Source organism: Pristis pectinata, chromosome 30, assembly GCF_009764475.1.
Source record: "Pristis pectinata isolate sPriPec2 chromosome 30, sPriPec2.1.pri, whole genome shotgun sequence".
Taxonomy (NCBI): Eukaryota; Metazoa; Chordata; class Chondrichthyes; order Rhinopristiformes; family Pristidae; genus Pristis; species Pristis pectinata.
This window is the reverse complement of record NC_067434.1, coordinates 6,391,698-6,410,618: the sequence shown is the minus strand read 5'-3', so window position 1 is coordinate 6,410,618 and position 18,921 is coordinate 6,391,698. Positions and strand designations below refer to the sequence as shown.

Genomic DNA, 18,921 nt, shown 5'->3' with positions numbered 1-18,921 from the left:
TGCAACCATATGGTCTAGAAAGTACTAAGTCTGACCTGCATGCAAATCACAGCTGGTTTGGCAGTGGATGGATCCAGTCAGTCCCTGGATTAAGTGGAGGAGGGCTGGACTGTGGAAGCTAGGATTCCCACTGATCACCATTCAGTGACTACTACTGCCAGGCCAAAACAGGTACACAAGAGTTGTCCCAACTATAATGTGGCTTCTCCTCTCCCATCCAGTGATCAAATAACCAAAAATTCAACAAGAATATCTGAATATTAAATTAGCATTCATTTGAGTCAGGAGGGGTGGTGGGTGGAAACAGTTTTTGGGAGAGCACAAATTTCTGACCAAATGGTGCAGAACACTGAGCCTGAAGAGCACACTCAGATAAAGCATTTAATTGTTTAAAATAAGCAATATTGAAAAGTTGAAATTAAGTTTCTGACAAATTAGTTGTGCTGTTACTTCACATGGCTACTTGCTGAAAGCTATATACTTACACAGCTTTCTCAATGGCTCCAATCTCATTGGACATTCCCAGTCCATAGTAACAAAGTGCCCCAAGACCAACAGCTGCTCCTCCAGCTATGAACAATCTTCCAGTGTTATCAACTGAAATACAAACAATTCAGCTTTCAGAGCATGTTGTGAAGACAGCTGAGAGACTTTCAAAATATAGATTTGAGGCAATTTAGATTGTTAACTTGGCTATCTAATCCACAGTCCATAATACTTATTTAATGGGAAAACTTACTGAAGTGTTACCAAATGGCAAGTTAAAGCAAATTAAGGGAGTGGTATACAGAAAGTTTTGCGTTCCTTCTAATCTGAAAATGCTTCTATAGCAGTCAAAATTTGATTCTGAATATAACCATGCTGTGCCTAAAGTGGCTTTTCTCCATATTAACACATTTTTTTTATTGTAAGAGTTGAGAAGCATAGATAAAGAATTAAATGCTCAAGCTGCAGTTCGTCAAGAGTGGTGTGTGGTGGTAAACAAGAAAGGATTATGCAGAACTGAATTCACAACTTAAGACACAGAAAAATTAAAGCAGATAGAGACTGGAGAATCAGTTTTCTGTAGATGAACTTGGTTCTTATATCTGTGCAGGATTACTTGCGGGGTGGGGGGGGAGAGAAGAGGAAGAAGGGACTGTTTCACAGCCTTTGAATGTAGAAAGAACTGAGCAAGTTTCAGTCGAGTTGGAGGGGGGAATTTTGATACAATGGAAACTAATCTAAACATAGGCAGCATAGGGGTGCTGTGAGAACTCCTTTTAAAATAACAAGATGTAAAGGCAGATCTAACTATAAGTGGTGGCAGTTATTTAGTGAACTTGCATTGAAGAAAAATAGTTTAAGTGAATCCTAGTTTCATGAAGATCAAGACGGACTGTGTCTACATCCACCCTCAAGAGGAATGAAAGTCACAGGTTCTGAAGAAAGGTACTGTAACAAACAGAGGACTGAAAGACAGAAGAGATCATGGAAAAGGAGAGTGAACAGCTTAGGAGAGATGACCAGGAGTCAGAAAATGCTTAAATTGCTTTGGCACCAGTATGATGTGACACCACACACATAATAGTGACTGTACAAAAAGTACCCCATTTCTTCCTGTGGGCATGGCTTATATAAATCAGCACTGGAATGTCAAGCTGGTGGATCCACTTATTACACAATATAGTAATCACTGTAAACAACAAAACTCCCTCACTTATAAGGCCATGAATGTTTTGTTTAAAACGAGGTGGTTCCATTGAATCTTGACCTTACATTTGGCTGCAGTCTCCAGTGATGGGCTGAAAATTGCTTCCTTCATCTTCTCTCGCATTGTTTTTGCTCGGCGCACAGCAACACGTGACTTGGTGGCATAATTCTGGAAAAGATGATCATTCAGGATCAGAAGAATACATTGAGGAAAGAACACACACACAAAGAGAATGTGGAAACAGACACTTCTTCTGAACACATTATGTATACCAATATTTTAAGCTGCCTTTTCTGTTGGTTTTGTAATTATTAGCAGTTAGAACTGGCAAAAATGCAGTGTATAACCAGTACCATATGTGTGCTTCCATTCAGCAAATTACTCTAGTTAACTGTATTATTTGCCTTAGTTCAATCATTACTGGAAGAGGAGTAAATGAGCAGTTCCATGCAACTTCCTGTTCAAATAAACATTGACAATGACCTGCCGGAAAACTTTACAATGAACACTGCACTGTGGTACAGGTATTACTTCATTTACAAACACTTGATTTACAAATTTTCTCTATAGTGCCATTAGGATACATATATCTTCAACCTATGACTTTTTTTTTGCTATAAAAGTACACCATTCTCCACCAGAAATGATTTCACACTTCCTGCCAGACCATTTTGTCTTTATCAAGGTCACAGAGCTATGCTTGTTATTAGAATTCTGTAGTTTATTCTGTACATCCTTCAAGATGGCTTCAAAACACCCCAGCATTTCGAAGAATGGCACCTCATCTACGAAATCATGGCAGACTTTAAGCATTAGTACCAGGGTGGATGTAATTAATAGAAGTTAAAAAGGCAAGCATTGGATGGACACCAGCCCTTCATTCAACCTTGAAGCATTTATAGCGCAAAACCATCCTTAACAACACAATATAAAAATCAGTGCCCAAAATGTTACAAAGGACAGCTGTTATAATAGCAGGAGGAGGAAGAACTGTAAGCCTAAGCTTCTCTTAATGCACTACTCAGAGAATCCAAAGGTTCTAAAAGATTACTCAGGGCTATGGTGTGGCAAATTAACAGAAAAGCCTAGATGGCAGCATTTCTCTTCCAAGATCATACCATGAGGTTTCTCTCCTCCTTCATTGAGCAAGAAGTAACCTCGACAACAATGCCCTGAATATTGAGTTGTCATTGAAGGCATGCCTGATAACATATGGCTTGCATTTTTGTCCTTGAACACCACTCCCTATTACAACACATGGATCTGTGTGCTACTGCTATTCCCTGAAGCACATAATGACGCATGTCATTTCACAGTCAAGTGGCAATGACAAACCAGCATTCAAGAAATCTGGAAGAGGTACCATATCAAGGTAGCCAAACATTACATCAGTGCTTCCCAGGATGATGTAACCCATGCAACACTGAATGGTGTATGGAGGAAATTAGGGCCAGAGTGTGGGCACAACTCCCATGGGTTTATGAACCTGAAAAATCTGAAAAGGCATGGTGGTGCACTTCCACAGTTAACAAATTGGGCGCTAGTTTTTATTTTGTCTGTTAAGAATGGTTTGCCCCGCCAGCACAGCAAGTCTTAACAAAGGGTTTATGCCCATTTAACACCCAGCTTTTTCACTTCTATTAATTATATCCAGCTTGACATTAATGCTTATAGCTTAGCATTTCTTATCTGAGGTGCAATTCCCATAACTGCTGGGGGGGGGGGGGGGGCGCGGTGGGAAGGTTTGAAGACATCTTTAAGAATGCACAGAATAAATTGTGATGAATCCCAATAATAAGCATAGCTCTGTAACCTTGACAAAAGGCAAAATGATCCTGGAGGAAGCATGAAAAGCATTACAGGTGGAGATTGGTGTGCTTTTTGCAATAGTGAAAGATATTTTGTAGATTGCAGACATGCACCTGAATAGCATTATAGTGAAAATATATCAAACATTTGTAAATCAAAGAATACCTGTACCATGGTGCAGTATTCATTGTAATGTTTGCCGAAGTTATTTGAGACCATTAATTTGGTTTGAAGTAGACCAGGATGATGTGGAAATGTTATTGGAATCTCATGGCAAAGAGCTTACAAAAGGATCTTTCAGAATTTGAGCAGTGATCACAAGTGGAAGAAGCCACCAACATGGCACCATCATCAAAAGAGATCACTGTGAAATGCTTTCAGAGGTTTTCTTCTACATCAAAAATTTGATTGCTATCTTTAAAGAAGACAATTCCAAAATGTAGCACAACATTAGATATGACCACATGATGAAAAATGTTGTGCTTTGCTACAAGGAGTTTTAGAGGATAAAGGGAGCTATCTGTTCCATCAACACCTTTTAAGCCTCATTCATCAGCTACCCAAGAACAGTAACAGGTCAAAAAACTGCCATATCACAAATTCCAAACTCAGAGTGACCACAACCAACTATTAACATCTCTGCCTCTCACCTCCCCACTGTCAGCTCAACATGTAAAGACATTGCAAACACCTGTATATGAAGATACAAATGAGTAGACCACTCGGCCCCTCACTGTAACCTTTCACCCTCAAATTTGACTCAAAGAGCATTGTTCTGAGGAACAGTTCCAAAGACTTGTGATCCTCAAAAAAAAATTGCCTTCCCAGTCTTAAATGGCCGAGCCCTTATTTTAAGATAGTGACCCCTAGTTTCAGATTCTCTCACATAAGGGAACAGCTTTTCCACATCCACTCTATCCTCATGATCAAATGATGACCCTGAAAAGGTATGTTATGTATGCTTCCATTACCTTCATTTAAGATTTAATCGTTAATAAAATGTTATCATTTCAGATACTTGTGTTGATATTTTTAAGCATTGACCAGAATTCCTGAGTGCTGGAATGCAATCAGATTTTTACATTGAAACTAATGGGAAACACCTTTCAAACAAATTTTCACTTAACATCTCCCAGCAATGCAACCCTTTTGTAAATGGAGAAATACTGTATTTGAAATTCCAAGAGCCACATTCTACTTTCTTATCACTTACAATAACTATCCTTGGTCACTTCTATCCCACACAAGGTTGCCTTTCAATTGCATGATGTATTTTTAAAAAAAAATCACTGTCAATATACAGTCTCCTCACTCTACAACTGCTACGGACTATCCAATTGCAAGATATCTTTATTAGTCACATGTACATCAAAACACAGTGAAATGCATCTTTTTTTGCGTAGAGTGTTCTGGGGGCAACCTGCAAGTGTCGCCGCGCTTCCGGCGCCAGCATAGCATGCCCACAAGTTTCTAACCTGTATGTCTTTGGAATGTGGGAGGAAACCAGAGCACCCGGAGGAAACCCATGCAGACACAGGGAGAATGCACAAACTTAGACAGCAGCCAGAACTGAACCCCGGTTGCTGGTGCTGTACTACCGTGCCTGCATATTGTACGTTCAAGTTCAGGTTATGAATGGCTCCCAAACTATCTTCTGGTCAAGACCAAAGACACTGTGTTCAGCTCCTGCAGAAACTAAAGTTTAGAGGCACAAGGGACTGCAAATGCTAGAATCTGGAGCAACATACAGCAGGTCACGCAGCATCTGTGAGGGGGAAGGAAACTGTCAATGTTTCGGGTAGAAACCCTGCATCAGTCCTGGCAGAGTTTCAACCTGAAATGTTGACCATTCTTCGCACCCCCCCCCCCCGCCCCCCAAAAACTAAATCTTAGACCTTTATCCAATCCTTCCAATTCATAAGACTCAGCCCAAGAGGGTACATCATCATTGATTAAGACACAACTAGAATGTTGCATCCAATTCTAGTTATTCCACTCAAGGATGTGAAAGGCAAAGAAAGCAGAAAATATTTACTAAAACAATTCCAGATGGAGGGATTTCAAGAGGATGGACAGATAAACTGAAGCAGTTTAGAAAAATGAGAGGTCACCTTATTGAAACAAGATTCTTAGAAGGCTTGACAAGGTAAATGCTGTTCAGAAGCTTCCTCCAGCCCTTTCCCCCCACTCATCCCAGGATTTTCCCTCAAAGTGGTAAATTGTAGGAATTCTCCATCTCAGACAGCTCTGGAGGAAGGGTCAATGAATATATTCAGACCAGAGCTAGAGAAATTTCTAGTCTATGTGGGACTCAAAGCAGGGGGGTGGGGTGGGGTTGGCAGGAAAACAGACAAAGTGAAGCTGAGACCAAGATCATAATAAATGGCAAAGCAGCAAGAGGGTTTAAATGGGTCATTCTTGCTCCAATTTATGTTGTCCTTGAAGCAAGAAAGGGCTGGTAGGAGATTCAAGTTAGGCTTAGATATGGTAACAAAGAGAAAATGTTTCATTTAGCAGAGCCAGCTGGGACTAAAGGACATGATCCAGGGCCGATGTGGATTTTTCTGCAAACAGCATGGAGTTACAGTTTGGAATGCCCCATCTGAAAGTAGGGTGTGTGCAGATTCAATGACAGCTTTCAAAAGAGAACTGGATAAGTATTCGAAGACAAAAACATTTGTAGAGCTGTTGGGGAAGAGCTGGCATCAACATGAAACTGTGACACTGATGCGGCCAGTAGCTGATAAGCGAGAAGCCTGTGAGTTCTTTTAGTTTATAAAGCAGAGATTTCAACTGTCAGTAAAGGTGTGTCCAGGCTTTCAGATTGCCATCAGTTGGGGAAAGAAACTGGCTGAGAGTACCTGGTAAGTGGTTAAAGTCTACTGCCAAGGTTTATAGTAGTATAGAACTGGTGATAAGACAATAATAAGGAAAATAACTGATTGTTCCAATGAATTAGTTAATACAACAAGGATCACAGATGTGTAACGTCTGCAGCACAGTTTGCAGCTTAAGGAGCTTCAGCTTTGAGTCGATGAGCTAGAGGCTCAGCTGTAGCCACTGCCACACTTCAGGGAGAGGAGATATCTCTATGCTTTTGTATCAAATGGAGTGTGAATGCCACAAGATGGGGGTCTTCTGATCTGCTTTGTGGTTGGGTATAGGGGAATACAACTGCAAGAGGCTCAGCCTTTGCAACTGTCCAATGGGTGAGGTTCTTTCAGATTATTTGGATGTTACTGGGGGCTTCAGGGTGGATGCACTTGGCATTCAGAATGAAACAGATGAACTGAGAGTGCAAATAGAAACAAGTATGATCCAATAGTCATTACTGAGAAATGGCTGAAGTACGACAGATTGTGGCCCAAGTATTGAAGAGTACAAGACATTTAGGAAGCATGGAAAAGCTGGAGAAGTGGCTCTGTAATCAATGATAGTATAAACATGAATGGATAACTCAAGCAGGAAGAGCAGATGTAACAACAGTTTGGCTGTTGATATGAAATAATAAAGGCAAGAAGCCACTTGTGGTAGTAGTGTACAGGCTCCCCAACAATAGCCATGCTGCAGCAAGAGCATAAGGAAAATCATAATGGAAGCTTGTCAGAAAAGTAAAACAATAATTGGAGGTGTAGGGAGATTTCAATCTACGTATAGACTGGAAAAATCAGATGGAGAAAGGTAGTCTGAGCAAGGAGTTCACTGTGTTTGAGTTAATTCCTTGGAACCACCAATTTCCAGAACCAGTATTGTGCAATGGACATCATGAAGGCACTCCAAAGTAGCAGCAATCATAATCTTATATTGAATTTTACATTTGGCTTGAGGGAGATAAACGGTTCCAAGACTAGTACTTAAACTTAATGTAAGGCAATTATAAGGGCATGAAAGCACAGCCATCTAAAACGAACTGGCAAATTAGGTTATGGGATTGGTTAGAATAGATGCATTGGCAGATATTCAAGGGGGTCGTTCAGTTTATACAAAATAAACACCTTTCACTAAGAAAAAGTTCTAAGGGCAGGATACCACCTGTGGTAATCTAGAAAAATTAAGCATTGTTAAAGTACCTAGTGCTGGCTTTAATTTTTCAAAATTCCTTACATTTAGGAAGATTCCTTTAGATTGGGAAAATAGAAAATAACAAAAGTAAATTTAAAAAGGGAGGCAGAAAATAGGAAATTACAGGCAAGCTAGTTTAGCAACTGACATATGGAAAATGGTAGGTGCTAATACTAATGATGTTAAAACAGCATATTAAAATTCAAGGTAATCAAGCAAACACGATTTCCCTTTCCAAATAACACATCTGACCAATTTATTGGAGTTCTTTGGATAAGTAACATATGCTGTGGATAAAGGGGAACAGGTAGAACAGTAAAACACAGGAAAAGACCCTTTGGTCCATGATATCTGTGCTGTGCATGATGCCATATTAAACTAATTTCTTCTGCCTTCACATGATCCATATCCTTCTATTCCCTGAATATACCTATCTGAAGTGCCTTGACTGCCACTATTGTACCTGCTTCCCTACCACCCTGGTAGCACATTCCAGGCACCTGCCACTTAAAAAATTCCCTTTAAACTTTCCTCCTCTCACCTTAAAGCTATGCCCTCTAGTACTAAACAGATTTGCAGAAAACATGTGCTGCATTGAAGGTTATTTAAAAAAATAAAAGCTTATGGCGTAGGAGACAATAGTATGGATAGAAGAATAGCTGGCTAACAGAAAACCATTGGCAAAAGTGCATCTTTGGCAATGACTTGGTGCCAAAGCCTCAACTTTTTCCAATTTATGTAAATGACAGATAAACACACTGATCAGCATACTTAAAATATGCTTGCTAAATTTGCTTATCACACAAAGATGCGCAGGAAAGTAAGTTGTTAAGAGAATATAGAGGTTACAAAGGGATATAGATTAAGTCAGCGAGCAAAGTCTTGGTAGCACATTACCTAAATGTTGAGATTGCAGAAGGGTCTGGGTATGTAAGCACAAGATTTGCAAAATCCAGTGTGCAGATAAAGTAATTAGGAAAGCAAACAATGTTAAAATTTGTTAGGGAAATTGAGTACATAAAGAGTGGTGATAATTCCATTACACAGTGTATCAATGCAACCATATCTGGAATACAGCATACACTATTCATCTCATTTAGGGAAGAATTTAATGCATTAGCAGTTCAGAGGTTTACTAGACTTACCTAAAAACAAAAAAAATGCCGGAATCATTCAGCAACAGTGGAAAGAGAAACATGACTATTGTTTCAGATTGTCAAAACTGGAAAAGGGAGAAAACAAGATGGTTTGAAACTGCAGAGGGTGGGGAGGGAGGGTTGGAGAGGAGAGAGAACCTCTCTGATAGGCCGAGATAGGGGCTGCTGTGGGAAAAAGCTGTTAAAGTCGTAAATTGATTAGTGAGGCCAGTTACAGAGAGATAATGTGAATGAAACTTAAAAGCTGTGAGAAGGTGTGAAATACAGATTGTGGGGAACGTCAGGCAGGTCAGATCATACTGGTGGAGAGAGTAAAACTGAGCCAATGTTTCAGATGGATGACCGAGAGCAGAAGGGCCCAGATCAGATACAAATAAAAAAAAGCTTAAGTTCATTATCAAGTCCAGACTGTAGGAATGTGCCCAAACTTGCACAAGCTCTACACTTTGCAGCTTTTACATTTTAGATACATGATAAGCAAGGGAGTAAACAATTACTGTGTACAGAAAGAAATGTGGCTACTCAGATCAGCCATGGTCTTATAGAACCATAGAACACTACAGCACAGAAAACAGGCCATTTGGCCCTTCTAGTCTGTGCCAAAACTTTATTCTGCTAGTCCCATTGACCTGCACCCAATCCATAACCCTCCAGACCTCTCCCATCCATGTATCTATCCAATTTATTCTTAAAAACTTGAGAGTGAGCCCACATTTACCACGTCAGATGGCAGCTCGTTCCACACTCCCACCACTCTGAGTGAAGAAGTTGCCCCAATGTTCCCCCTAAACCTAGCCCCTTTCACCCTAAAATCATATCCTCTCGTACTTCTCTCTCCTAATCTAGGTGGAAAGAGCCTACTTGCATTTACTCTGTCTATACCCCTCATAATTTTGTAAACCTCTCAAATCTCCCCTCATTCTTCTACGCTCCAAGGAATAAAGTCCTAACCGGTTCAATCTTACCCTGTAACTCAACTCCTGAAGACCCAGCAACGTTCTAGTAAATCTCCTCTGCACTCTCAATCTTACAAATATCCTTCCTATAGTTAGGTGACCAGAACTGCACACAACTCTAAATTTGGCCTCACCAATGTCTTATACAACCTCACCATAACATCCCAACTCCTATACTCAATACTTTGATTTATGAATGCCAGGATGCCAAAAGCCTTCTTTACAACCCTGTCTACCTGTGATGTCAATTGCAGGGAATTATGTATCTGAACTCCCAGATCCCTTTGTTCCTCCACACTTCTCAGTGCCCTACCATTTACTGTGCATGTCCTACCTTGATTTGTCCTTCCAAAATGCAAAACCTCACACTTGTCTGCATTAAATTCCATCTGCCATTTTCTGACCCATTTTTCCAGTTGGTCCAGATCCCTCCGCAAGCTTTGAAAGCCTTCCTCACCGTCCACAACCCCTCCAATGTTAGTGTCATCAGCAAACTTGCTGATCCAATTTACCACATTATCATCTAGATCATTGATATAGACAACAATATTATGAAGAGGGTCAAGTAGTCAGTCAAATTCTGAAGGGGTCAAGTGGTCTACTCCCACTACCAATTTTACATTTGTACATTGGGCTGACTGCATTGTCTATGAAGCTGGTGCAGATACGAGTGCTATAACTATTCAGCTTACACCTGGCATGAGCCAAATATCAAACCACAAAAAGTTCATTAATATGATCAATTCACACATCCAATAATACTATTTCCATGTTTCAACCCAACTATATCTCATTAGCATCCTCAGTTACCTGCAGAATTCCATAGCCCCTTTCTCCCCACCACTCACAACCCTCACACTATTTAAAAACAAATTATTCAAATCTCAGTTTACATACAAATCATGACACCTGATTTTCATCATTCTCACTGAAGATTAGAGAGCCCGTGCAGAAGTTCAAAATCATTCATACTCCCAGAATTTACTTAATCGACTAAACTTAAATTACACACAGCAGTCTTTGGGTGATTTAAACTCATGTCCCTGGATAATACATATAGACCTTTGGTTTATCAGTCTAGCAGCTTAATCATTGCATCACTGTATTCCTTATGAGTGTGAATGGGTCTTGCTTTTGATTAGGATACAGAACATGCAACTTAGATGAGCACAAGTTGATGCAGGTGAAAATTTGAGTGGGTGGCAGGAGTGTACTGGAGTAATCAGTCTGGTGTGACAAAAGCAAACTTTGTCAGCTGGGTAAATCAAGGCTGGGGTGAAGGGCAATGCTGCTGAGGGAAGTAGCTTCATGTTGGAGAGCTCAACAGATGCTTTGAGAGGTTGGTTATGGCTAGAATTAACTCCTGCCTGAGCAAGGACCTGGACCCGCTGCAATTTGCTTACCACCACATGTCTACAGCAGAAGCAATCTTACTGGCTCTCCACTCTGTTTTGGAGCACCAGGACAAGCAGCAAAACATATGTCAGGCTGCTGCTTATCGATTACAGCTCCGCATTCAACACCATCATCCCCTCAGTATCAATCACCAAGCTTTAAAACCTGGGCCTCTTCACTTCCCTCTTCAAATGGATCCTCAACTTATTTATCAGGAGATCACAGTCAGCACGGATCAGTAATAACATCTCCTCCTCAATGACAATCAACACAGGCACACCTCAAGGATGCGTGCTTAGCCCACTGCTCTAGTCTCTCTACACATGACTATGTGGCTACGTACAGGTCAAACACCATCTATAAATTCACAAATGACACCACTGTTGTTGGTAATATCTCAGATGGTGATGAGCTGGCATACAGGAGTGAAATTGCAGTGGTGTTGCAACAACAACCTTGCACTCAACTTCAGCAAGACCAAGGAATTGACTGTGGACTTCAGGAAGGGGAAGTTGGGAGAACACACACCAGTCCTCATTGAGGGGTCAGCAGTGGAAAGGGTGAGCAGCTTCAAGTTCCTGGACGTCAACATCTCAGAGGATCTATACTGGGCCTAACACATTGATGCAATTGTGAAAAAGGCACGCCAGCAGCTCTACTTCATTAGGAATTTGAGGAGATTTGGCACGTCACCAAAGACTCTTGCAAATATCTATAGATGTATGGTGGAGAGCATTCTGACTGGTTGCATCACAGCCTGGTTATGGAGGCTCCAGTGCACAGGATCGCAACAGGCTGAGAAGGTTGTAGACTCGGCCAGCTCCATCACAGGCACAACCCTCCCCTCCATCGAGGACATCTTTAAGAGGTGGTAATTCAAGAAGACAGTATCCATCACTAAGGATCCTCAGCATCCAGAACATGTCCTCTTCTCGTTTTACCATCAGGGAGGCGGTACAGAAGCCTGAAGACCCACACTCAATGATTTAGGAACAGTTTCTTCTCCTCCGCCATCAGATTTCTGAACAGTCCATGAACCCTTGAACACTACCTCATTTTTCCATTTTTTGCAGTATTTTGTAATTTATGGTTATTTTATGACTTTGCACTGTACTGCTGCCGCGAAACAACAAATTTCATGTCATACAAGTCAGTGACAATAAACCTGATTCTGAGGAAATGCAGTGTGAAGGCTGCAGTCTGGTACAGTGGTCAGGGGGAGATTAGCAGCTTTGATGAGGGAACAGAGTCTGTAGCAAGGGTTGAAGTAGACAAAGAACTTTCATCTTTATCACATAGTAATTTCATCAACTACTTTAACTCACCTGCTTGGGTAGTAAAAGCCATTGACTAGTCTTTAGATTACAACTTCTCCAGGCTGGACTTTGCTGGGTGAGGACAGGCCGCAGGCTCAGTGCAGGTAAGTTCTTTAGGCAGGCGAATCTTGCCACCAACATTGTCACCACACCAAAGTCTGATCAGTAATTGCCTAGGAAATGTGACCTGCAGACAGAGAATGCAAACATTGTAGTGGTGGATTTAAGTGAGCAATGCTGAATTCTAGAAAATTAAACAGGATGATGCTACCTTAACAAAAATTGGATGACAATTTTCACTTAAAGCTAGCTGTGTTTATTCCAATCCTGATCATTAGAATACCATCTGCACTGTAACTAATATATTTTCAGTGAAGGAGTTTGCTTAATATACAGCAAGCACAATATTTGAAGTAAATATCACAGTTGTCTGGTTTGGATGCGGGAGTTCATTTATCCAGAAAATGAGAAACATTTAAAGGTTGAAATATATAACCACACTCAGGACTGTATCAGCTCCAACACTCAGGTGTGGATAGCATTACCCGAGCTTCACTCTGCCCATTTACCAGCCTCATCTCTGACCGACAGTTATTAATGATTTGAATCACAAGTTCAAGCTACTTGCAAAAGCCAAGTGCTTATCTGCCAAATTCAGCAAGTCTTTTTTCCAATTAATTTGGAGGTCATTTGTGTGCTGACATTGCTCACTGCTGAATTCAAGATGTCAAGCCTTCTTGCGTCAGGCAACTTCAGGACAGTTAGCATCCCCGCCATTTAACTTTGTACCCACTTGGCACTCTATCCCCATAGGCTGGGTGAGCACAAGTCTGGAAAACTGTGCAGTGATAAACAGTGTCCTGTACGGGAAAGCCAACTTCTCATTCGGAGTACTGCTGTTCCCCAACTTAAACTGAGAAGATAAAATACAAAAACAAAGATTACAATTATTCAATCGAGAACTTAAAAAAAAGCTTTCTCCAAAAGAAAGAGGTTTCTTTATAGTTGTGTGGGAAGTGCCGCCAGCTACTTGAATTTGTGCTTGATGGCAGTTGGACTTGCTGTAGAGCATTAGTGAGACCAAGTATCCCCTGGATGACATGTTCCAGGATGTGGCCCACCTGTCGTAGTCCAGGATATGTGGGTGGCCAATTGAAAGGACAAAAGGGTATAAACTTTGGATCTCTCTCTCTTCCTTAAATAAGTGCGCAACATCAGAGACTGGGGGAAGCAACCAAGTTGGACTAACTATGGAGCACGCGGGATATGGAAAAATGTCACAGACAGTATGTTTAGTGAATTGGTCACACTACTGTGACCAGTAAGTGCAGGCAGGTTGTGCACGAGTCCCATTTGGTAAATTCCCCCTCTCAAACAGCTGAGAGCAAGACTTCAGAATGGTAAGTTGTTACCCCGGTGTCAGGTCAGGGACACCTCTGATCAGGTACCGAACATTCTGGAGGAGCAGACAGAGCAGCCAAAGATCGGAGTATACATTGGTATTAATGACATAGGTAGAAAGAGGAATGAGGTTCTGCAAAGAGAGTTTAATGAATTAGGCAGAAGGTTAAAAAAAAGCAGGACCTCTAGAGCTGTCATCTCAGGACTATTCCCTGTGCTATGTGCTAGTAAGGGTAGAAATAGGAGGACAGGGAAGATGATTGCATGGCTAAAAATCTGGTGCAGCAGGAAGGGCATTAGGTACTTGGATCACTGGGATTGCTTCTGAGGTAGACAAGATCTGTACAAGGAAGATGGGTTGCATCTAAACTGGAGGGGGAACCAATATCCTTACAGGGAAGTTTGATCATCCTGCTCGGGAGGATTTAAACTAATTTGGCAGGTGGGTGGAAGGCAGAGTAGCCTTGCTGCAAGTGGGAAGAAAAATGCAGAGGATAAATCAAGCTAGCCCAGTGAGCAGATGGCAGCTTAACTTCATTTACTTTAATGCAAAGAGCCTCACAAGCAAGTTAGATGAGGTAGAGCTTGGATCAGCACTTGGAATTATGAAGTTATTGTAATGATGAAAATGTGCTCAGTACTTAGAAAGGATATCATGGAAGGATCATCTCATGAGGCCTGATGTCTAGAACTTAAGAATAAGAGAGGGGCAAAGGGGCAATCACTACAATAGGCCTCCCATTGTCTGCAGGAAGTAGAGGATTCAGGTTGAGACATTGACAATTCCTCTCCCTACCTCTCTCCCCCCCACCCCCACAGATGCAGCTCGACCCACTGAGTTCCTCCAGGAGTTTGTTTTTTCGCTCTGGATTCCAGCAATCACAGTCTCGAGTCTCCAACTTCATCCATGCTCCTGGTAACTGCCTGAACTGAACAAGGCTGCTTGAAATCTTGGTGTCATCTTTAAAATTAGAGATGAACATGTTTTTGGAACACAAATTGATGCATTCACAAAGATTGCTGAATTCCCATTTATTTGCCGCTGAATTATTGAACACATGTCAAAATAGAAGTGGGCAGCAACACCCAGTCCCAGAAAAATGAACTAAAAGGTCAAAAGAGAGGTAAAGAAATTGAACACAAGAAAATAGCACGATCAGACCTTCCAAGAATTCCCAGGTTTTTGTTTTTATTGCAGGATGAGGCTATCTGGAATCTCAGGCCCTTATTCAATACAACCCACCCCCCCACAAACAAATTCAACACCATCATGGTCAATCTACCACAGCCCTCAACTCCTCCAGTGCCAGATCCCAATCTTTCAAAACAAAATTTACCTCCTCTTTAAATACTTCCAATGGTCTAGTCTCCATAACTGCCTGGGGTACAGAATTCCAGAGATTCACTGCCCTTTCAAAGAAGTTTCTGAACACCTCAGTTTCAAATGACCAATGCCTTATCTTGAAGCTAGGTCCCGTCGTTCAAGCCTCTCCCAATAGAGGAAACATCTGGACATCTACTCTGGCAAGTCCTAAGCTATTATGTTTTAATAAAATCGCCCTTCGTTCTTGTAAACTCGGCAGAAACAGACCCCAAAAGTCATTTAACTGCAGTGAGTTGGAGCACACGTTTGCCCCTGCCTTGTTGAGCAGCAGTGGGACTGAACACATGATGCAAGCCCGTGTCACAGCCCAGGGTGACCGGGCAGAGTGACGGCCACAGACACCGCCACACAACAAGCTGGGCTCACAGGCGAGCCTGGGAAAACGTTCAACGGGCGGCGGTCCCGGGGTTCCCACCGGAGGTGGGTGAACGCTGCCCCGGGAGGGGGCATGAACCCAGGCCGGGGATGAAGAAGCAATGCAGCGGGACCCCGAGCCTAGCCCATCCCCGGGAGTGGGCGGGGGGGGGGGGGAAGGGGGGCAGCCGGCAGGGCCACGTCCACAAGCCAGGCCTCCCCATCTCCCGAGGACCGGGGCCCTCAAACCCACCCCCCGGTATCGATCGTGGCCCTGAACCCGACCCGGGGGAACCTCAACAACCTCCCACCCCCGGGGCACAAGCGCTGTGCTCCGGCTATCCCCCCATCCCCACCCCCCGGGAACACGTCCGTCCTTCCCCACCCCCCGGGCCCAGCGCCCACCTCCCTCCCCCCCCGGAACACATCCTTCCCCCACCCTCGGGCCCCCCACCCCCCCCCCCGGGCCCAGCACCCCCCCCCCGGGCCCCGCACCCTCTCCCCATCCCCACCCCCCGGGCCCAGCGCCCACCTCCCTCCCCCCCCGGAACACATCCTTCCCCCACCCTCGGGCCCCCCACCCCCCCCCCCCCGGGCCCAGCACCCACCTCCCTCCCCCCCCCCCCGGAACACATCCTTCCCCCACCCTCGGGCCCCCCACCCCCCCGGGCCCCGCACCCTCTCTCCATCCCCACCCCCCGGGCCCAGCACCCACCTCCCTCCCCCCCCCCGGAACACATCCTTCCCCCACCCTCGGGCCCCGCACCCTCCCCCCGGGCCCCGCACCCTCTCCCCATCCCCACCCCCCGGGCCCAGCGCCCACCTCCCTCCCCCCCCCCCCCGGGAACACATCCTTCCCGCACCCCCCGGGAACACATCCCTCCCCCACCCCCCAGGCCCCGCACCCTCCCCCCTCCTCCGGGCCCCGCACCCACCCACACCCCCCCCCCCGTCCCCAGGCCCCGCACCCACCCACCCACCCACACCCCCCACACCCCCCCCCCCCCACACCCCCCCCCCCCCCCGTCCCCAGGCCCCGCACCCACCCACCCACCCACACCCCCCCCCCCCGTCCCCAGGCCCCGCACCCTCCCCCCGTCCCCGGGCCCACCTGCTCCCTCAGCTGCGACACCGCCGCTCACTCTTTCCGGAACCTTCACCGGCAGCCGCCGCGCATGCGTGATAGACGACGCTTCGCCTCCCACTGTCAACTACATTTCCCAGCAGGCAGCGGGGCGGGTCACGTGCCAGGCTGTTTATGTTTTGATTGGGGAGCGTGTTTACGTCACCCCCCGGGCCTCTCGCCCCGCCCCTTTTTACATCCACCCTGCAGACCCGCCCCTTTTCCCTCCCAGCTGCCGCCCGCTGCACCGTCCGGGCTGCACCGTCCGGGCTGCTCCCCTGTCTCTGCCCTAACCCTGAGGCACCGATGGCTGCAACAAACGTCCCCGCGTAATCACTGTTCAGGCTATGGAAATTCGCCCTTACAAAGTTCAAAAGTTTCCACCCAAAAATTTGACATGCGGAATAAAATTCACTCCCATGGAACTTGTGCGGAAAAAAACGGAAACAAATCAATGCAATTTTCTTTCAACTCACATTTCTTGATGCATACGTAGATGATGCAGCTTCATGTTACGGAAAATCGTGATGTGGCCCATTTTCTTGGAATGTAACCCCCCCCCCCCCCCTTGTAATGCGGGGGTTATCTGTAGTCCCCTGGGTTTGAGGATTTACTTCCAGCAAATGGGTAATTTAGAGACTAGGCTCTGTTGCATAGTCCTCCCTCCGTCTCACACACCCACATGTTCTCTTCCCCCTTCCCCTAACTGCTTTCCTCAGTTCCCCTCACTCTTAGCCTCTTCCCCTTCAGTCACACCCTATATCTTGGCCTGCTGCTCTCTCAGCATTCTCCCCCTCACCTATCTGCCCCATGCCTCCCCCTTCCCATCCCCTACCAGCTTCCTCCCCACAATGACCACTTTCATTCACCCCCAAACATCCTTCCCTTCACTCTCCCAGACACCCTCCCCTTTCACCTACCCCCCCCCCCCCCACCACCAGAACCGTCTCCATTCACTCATCCCCAACACTCCTCAGTTCCACTGTTGCCAAGCAGCCACCATCCCCATTCCCTTCCCATTTGGTCAAACCGTTCCAAGGTTTTCCTTTTTTCCAATCTCCTCTTAAACATCTGGACAGTATCTGCCTCAGCCACTCCCAGTGGGAGCAAGTTCTACATCCACACAACTTCCTGGGTAAAGAAGTTTCTCCTGAATTCCCTACTTCACATTTTGGGTTTCTTTCTTACATTAATGATGAGTTTTCCCTTCCCCACACTCTGGGACTAAATTATATATTCTGAGAATGTGTGGGCTAGGGTTGCAACACCCGATTAACCTGTTGCAGGATGCACACAACTCCTGTTCCTATTCCGTTAGGTTGATTTCAACATTCAGGCAATGCTGAATGCTGTGTTTATTGCCTTTGGACAATTGGTGGGCCAAAATGACATTTAAAATCACTTCTGTTGGCCATTCTTGTGAAGGACAGCTTCTATCCTGCTGTTATAAGACTTGAATGGTCCCCTAGTATGATAAGATGGACTCTTAACCTCACGATCTATCTCGTTATGGCCTTGCACCTTATTGTCTGCCTGCACTGCACTTTCTCTGTAACTGTAAACTTTATTCTGCATTCTGTTATTGTTTTCCCTTGTACTACCTCAATGCACTGTTGTAATGAAATGATCTGTATGGATGGCATGCAAAACGTTTTTCACTGTACCTCAGTGCATGTGACAACAATAAGCCAATTCAATTCAATATGTTTTATGTTTACCACCTATAACCAGATCTTGATATTTTTAGTCAGGTAGCTGAAGAAGCAAATTCTAAAATTTACTTGCAACCAAGTTAATGTTCTGATTCTATGTCTGTGGATTCTCAGGGAGCTACTGAGGCCAATGTGGGACCTATAGGTTCCATCACAGATGGGACAGGACTGGCTTGTTGAGGTGGGCAGATGGATACTTTCTGTGTGAGATGTGCTCCTTCTGTCATTTAATCTGGACTTCAAGTCCTTCCCAACAAAGGGACTTAAGGTTCTTAATACTACTTCTTAGTAAATTAGTGCAAATTTCAAAGAGGCTTTGAGAAAATCCTTGACTCACTTCTTCTGAGATCCTGATAATCTCTTTCCATGCTGGAGTTCTGGTGTTGGGCATGTGAATGGAGGAGTATAATTAGGTCCTCAGTTGATGTTGATAGTCATTGATTATCCTGCCAATGGATTTGGAGGATCTTGTAGGGACAGCATTGGCTGCCATTTCATTACTTTAAGATATCTGCTGTAGGGGCACATGGACGAGTGGGATCACTGCTACCTGACCGAC

General features: G+C 44.3%; 1 protein-coding gene across 2 annotated transcripts in view; it reads right to left on the bottom strand.

Annotated features, from left to right (window-relative positions):
- Window positions 1–16,756, bottom strand: part of ghitm (growth hormone inducible transmembrane protein) — a 29,369-nt gene extending 12,613 nt beyond the window's left edge. The window contains exons 1-4 of one of the 2 annotated variants that reach the window (XM_052041433.1): window positions 16,639–16,756; window positions 12,398–12,575; window positions 1,759–1,861; window positions 486–597 (exon numbers count right to left, since the gene is read on the bottom strand). In XM_052041433.1, the coding sequence (XP_051897393.1) occupies window positions 486–597; window positions 1,759–1,861; window positions 12,398–12,529 (347 nt within the window). In that variant the 5' untranslated portion in view covers window positions 12,530–12,575; window positions 16,639–16,756. Of the gene's footprint in view, window positions 1–485; window positions 598–1,758; window positions 1,862–12,397; window positions 12,576–13,181; window positions 13,205–16,638 lie in introns of those variants that run through there. The other variant, XM_052041431.1, reaches the window with a different exon arrangement.
- Window positions 16,757–18,921: the final 2,165 nt, after the last annotated feature.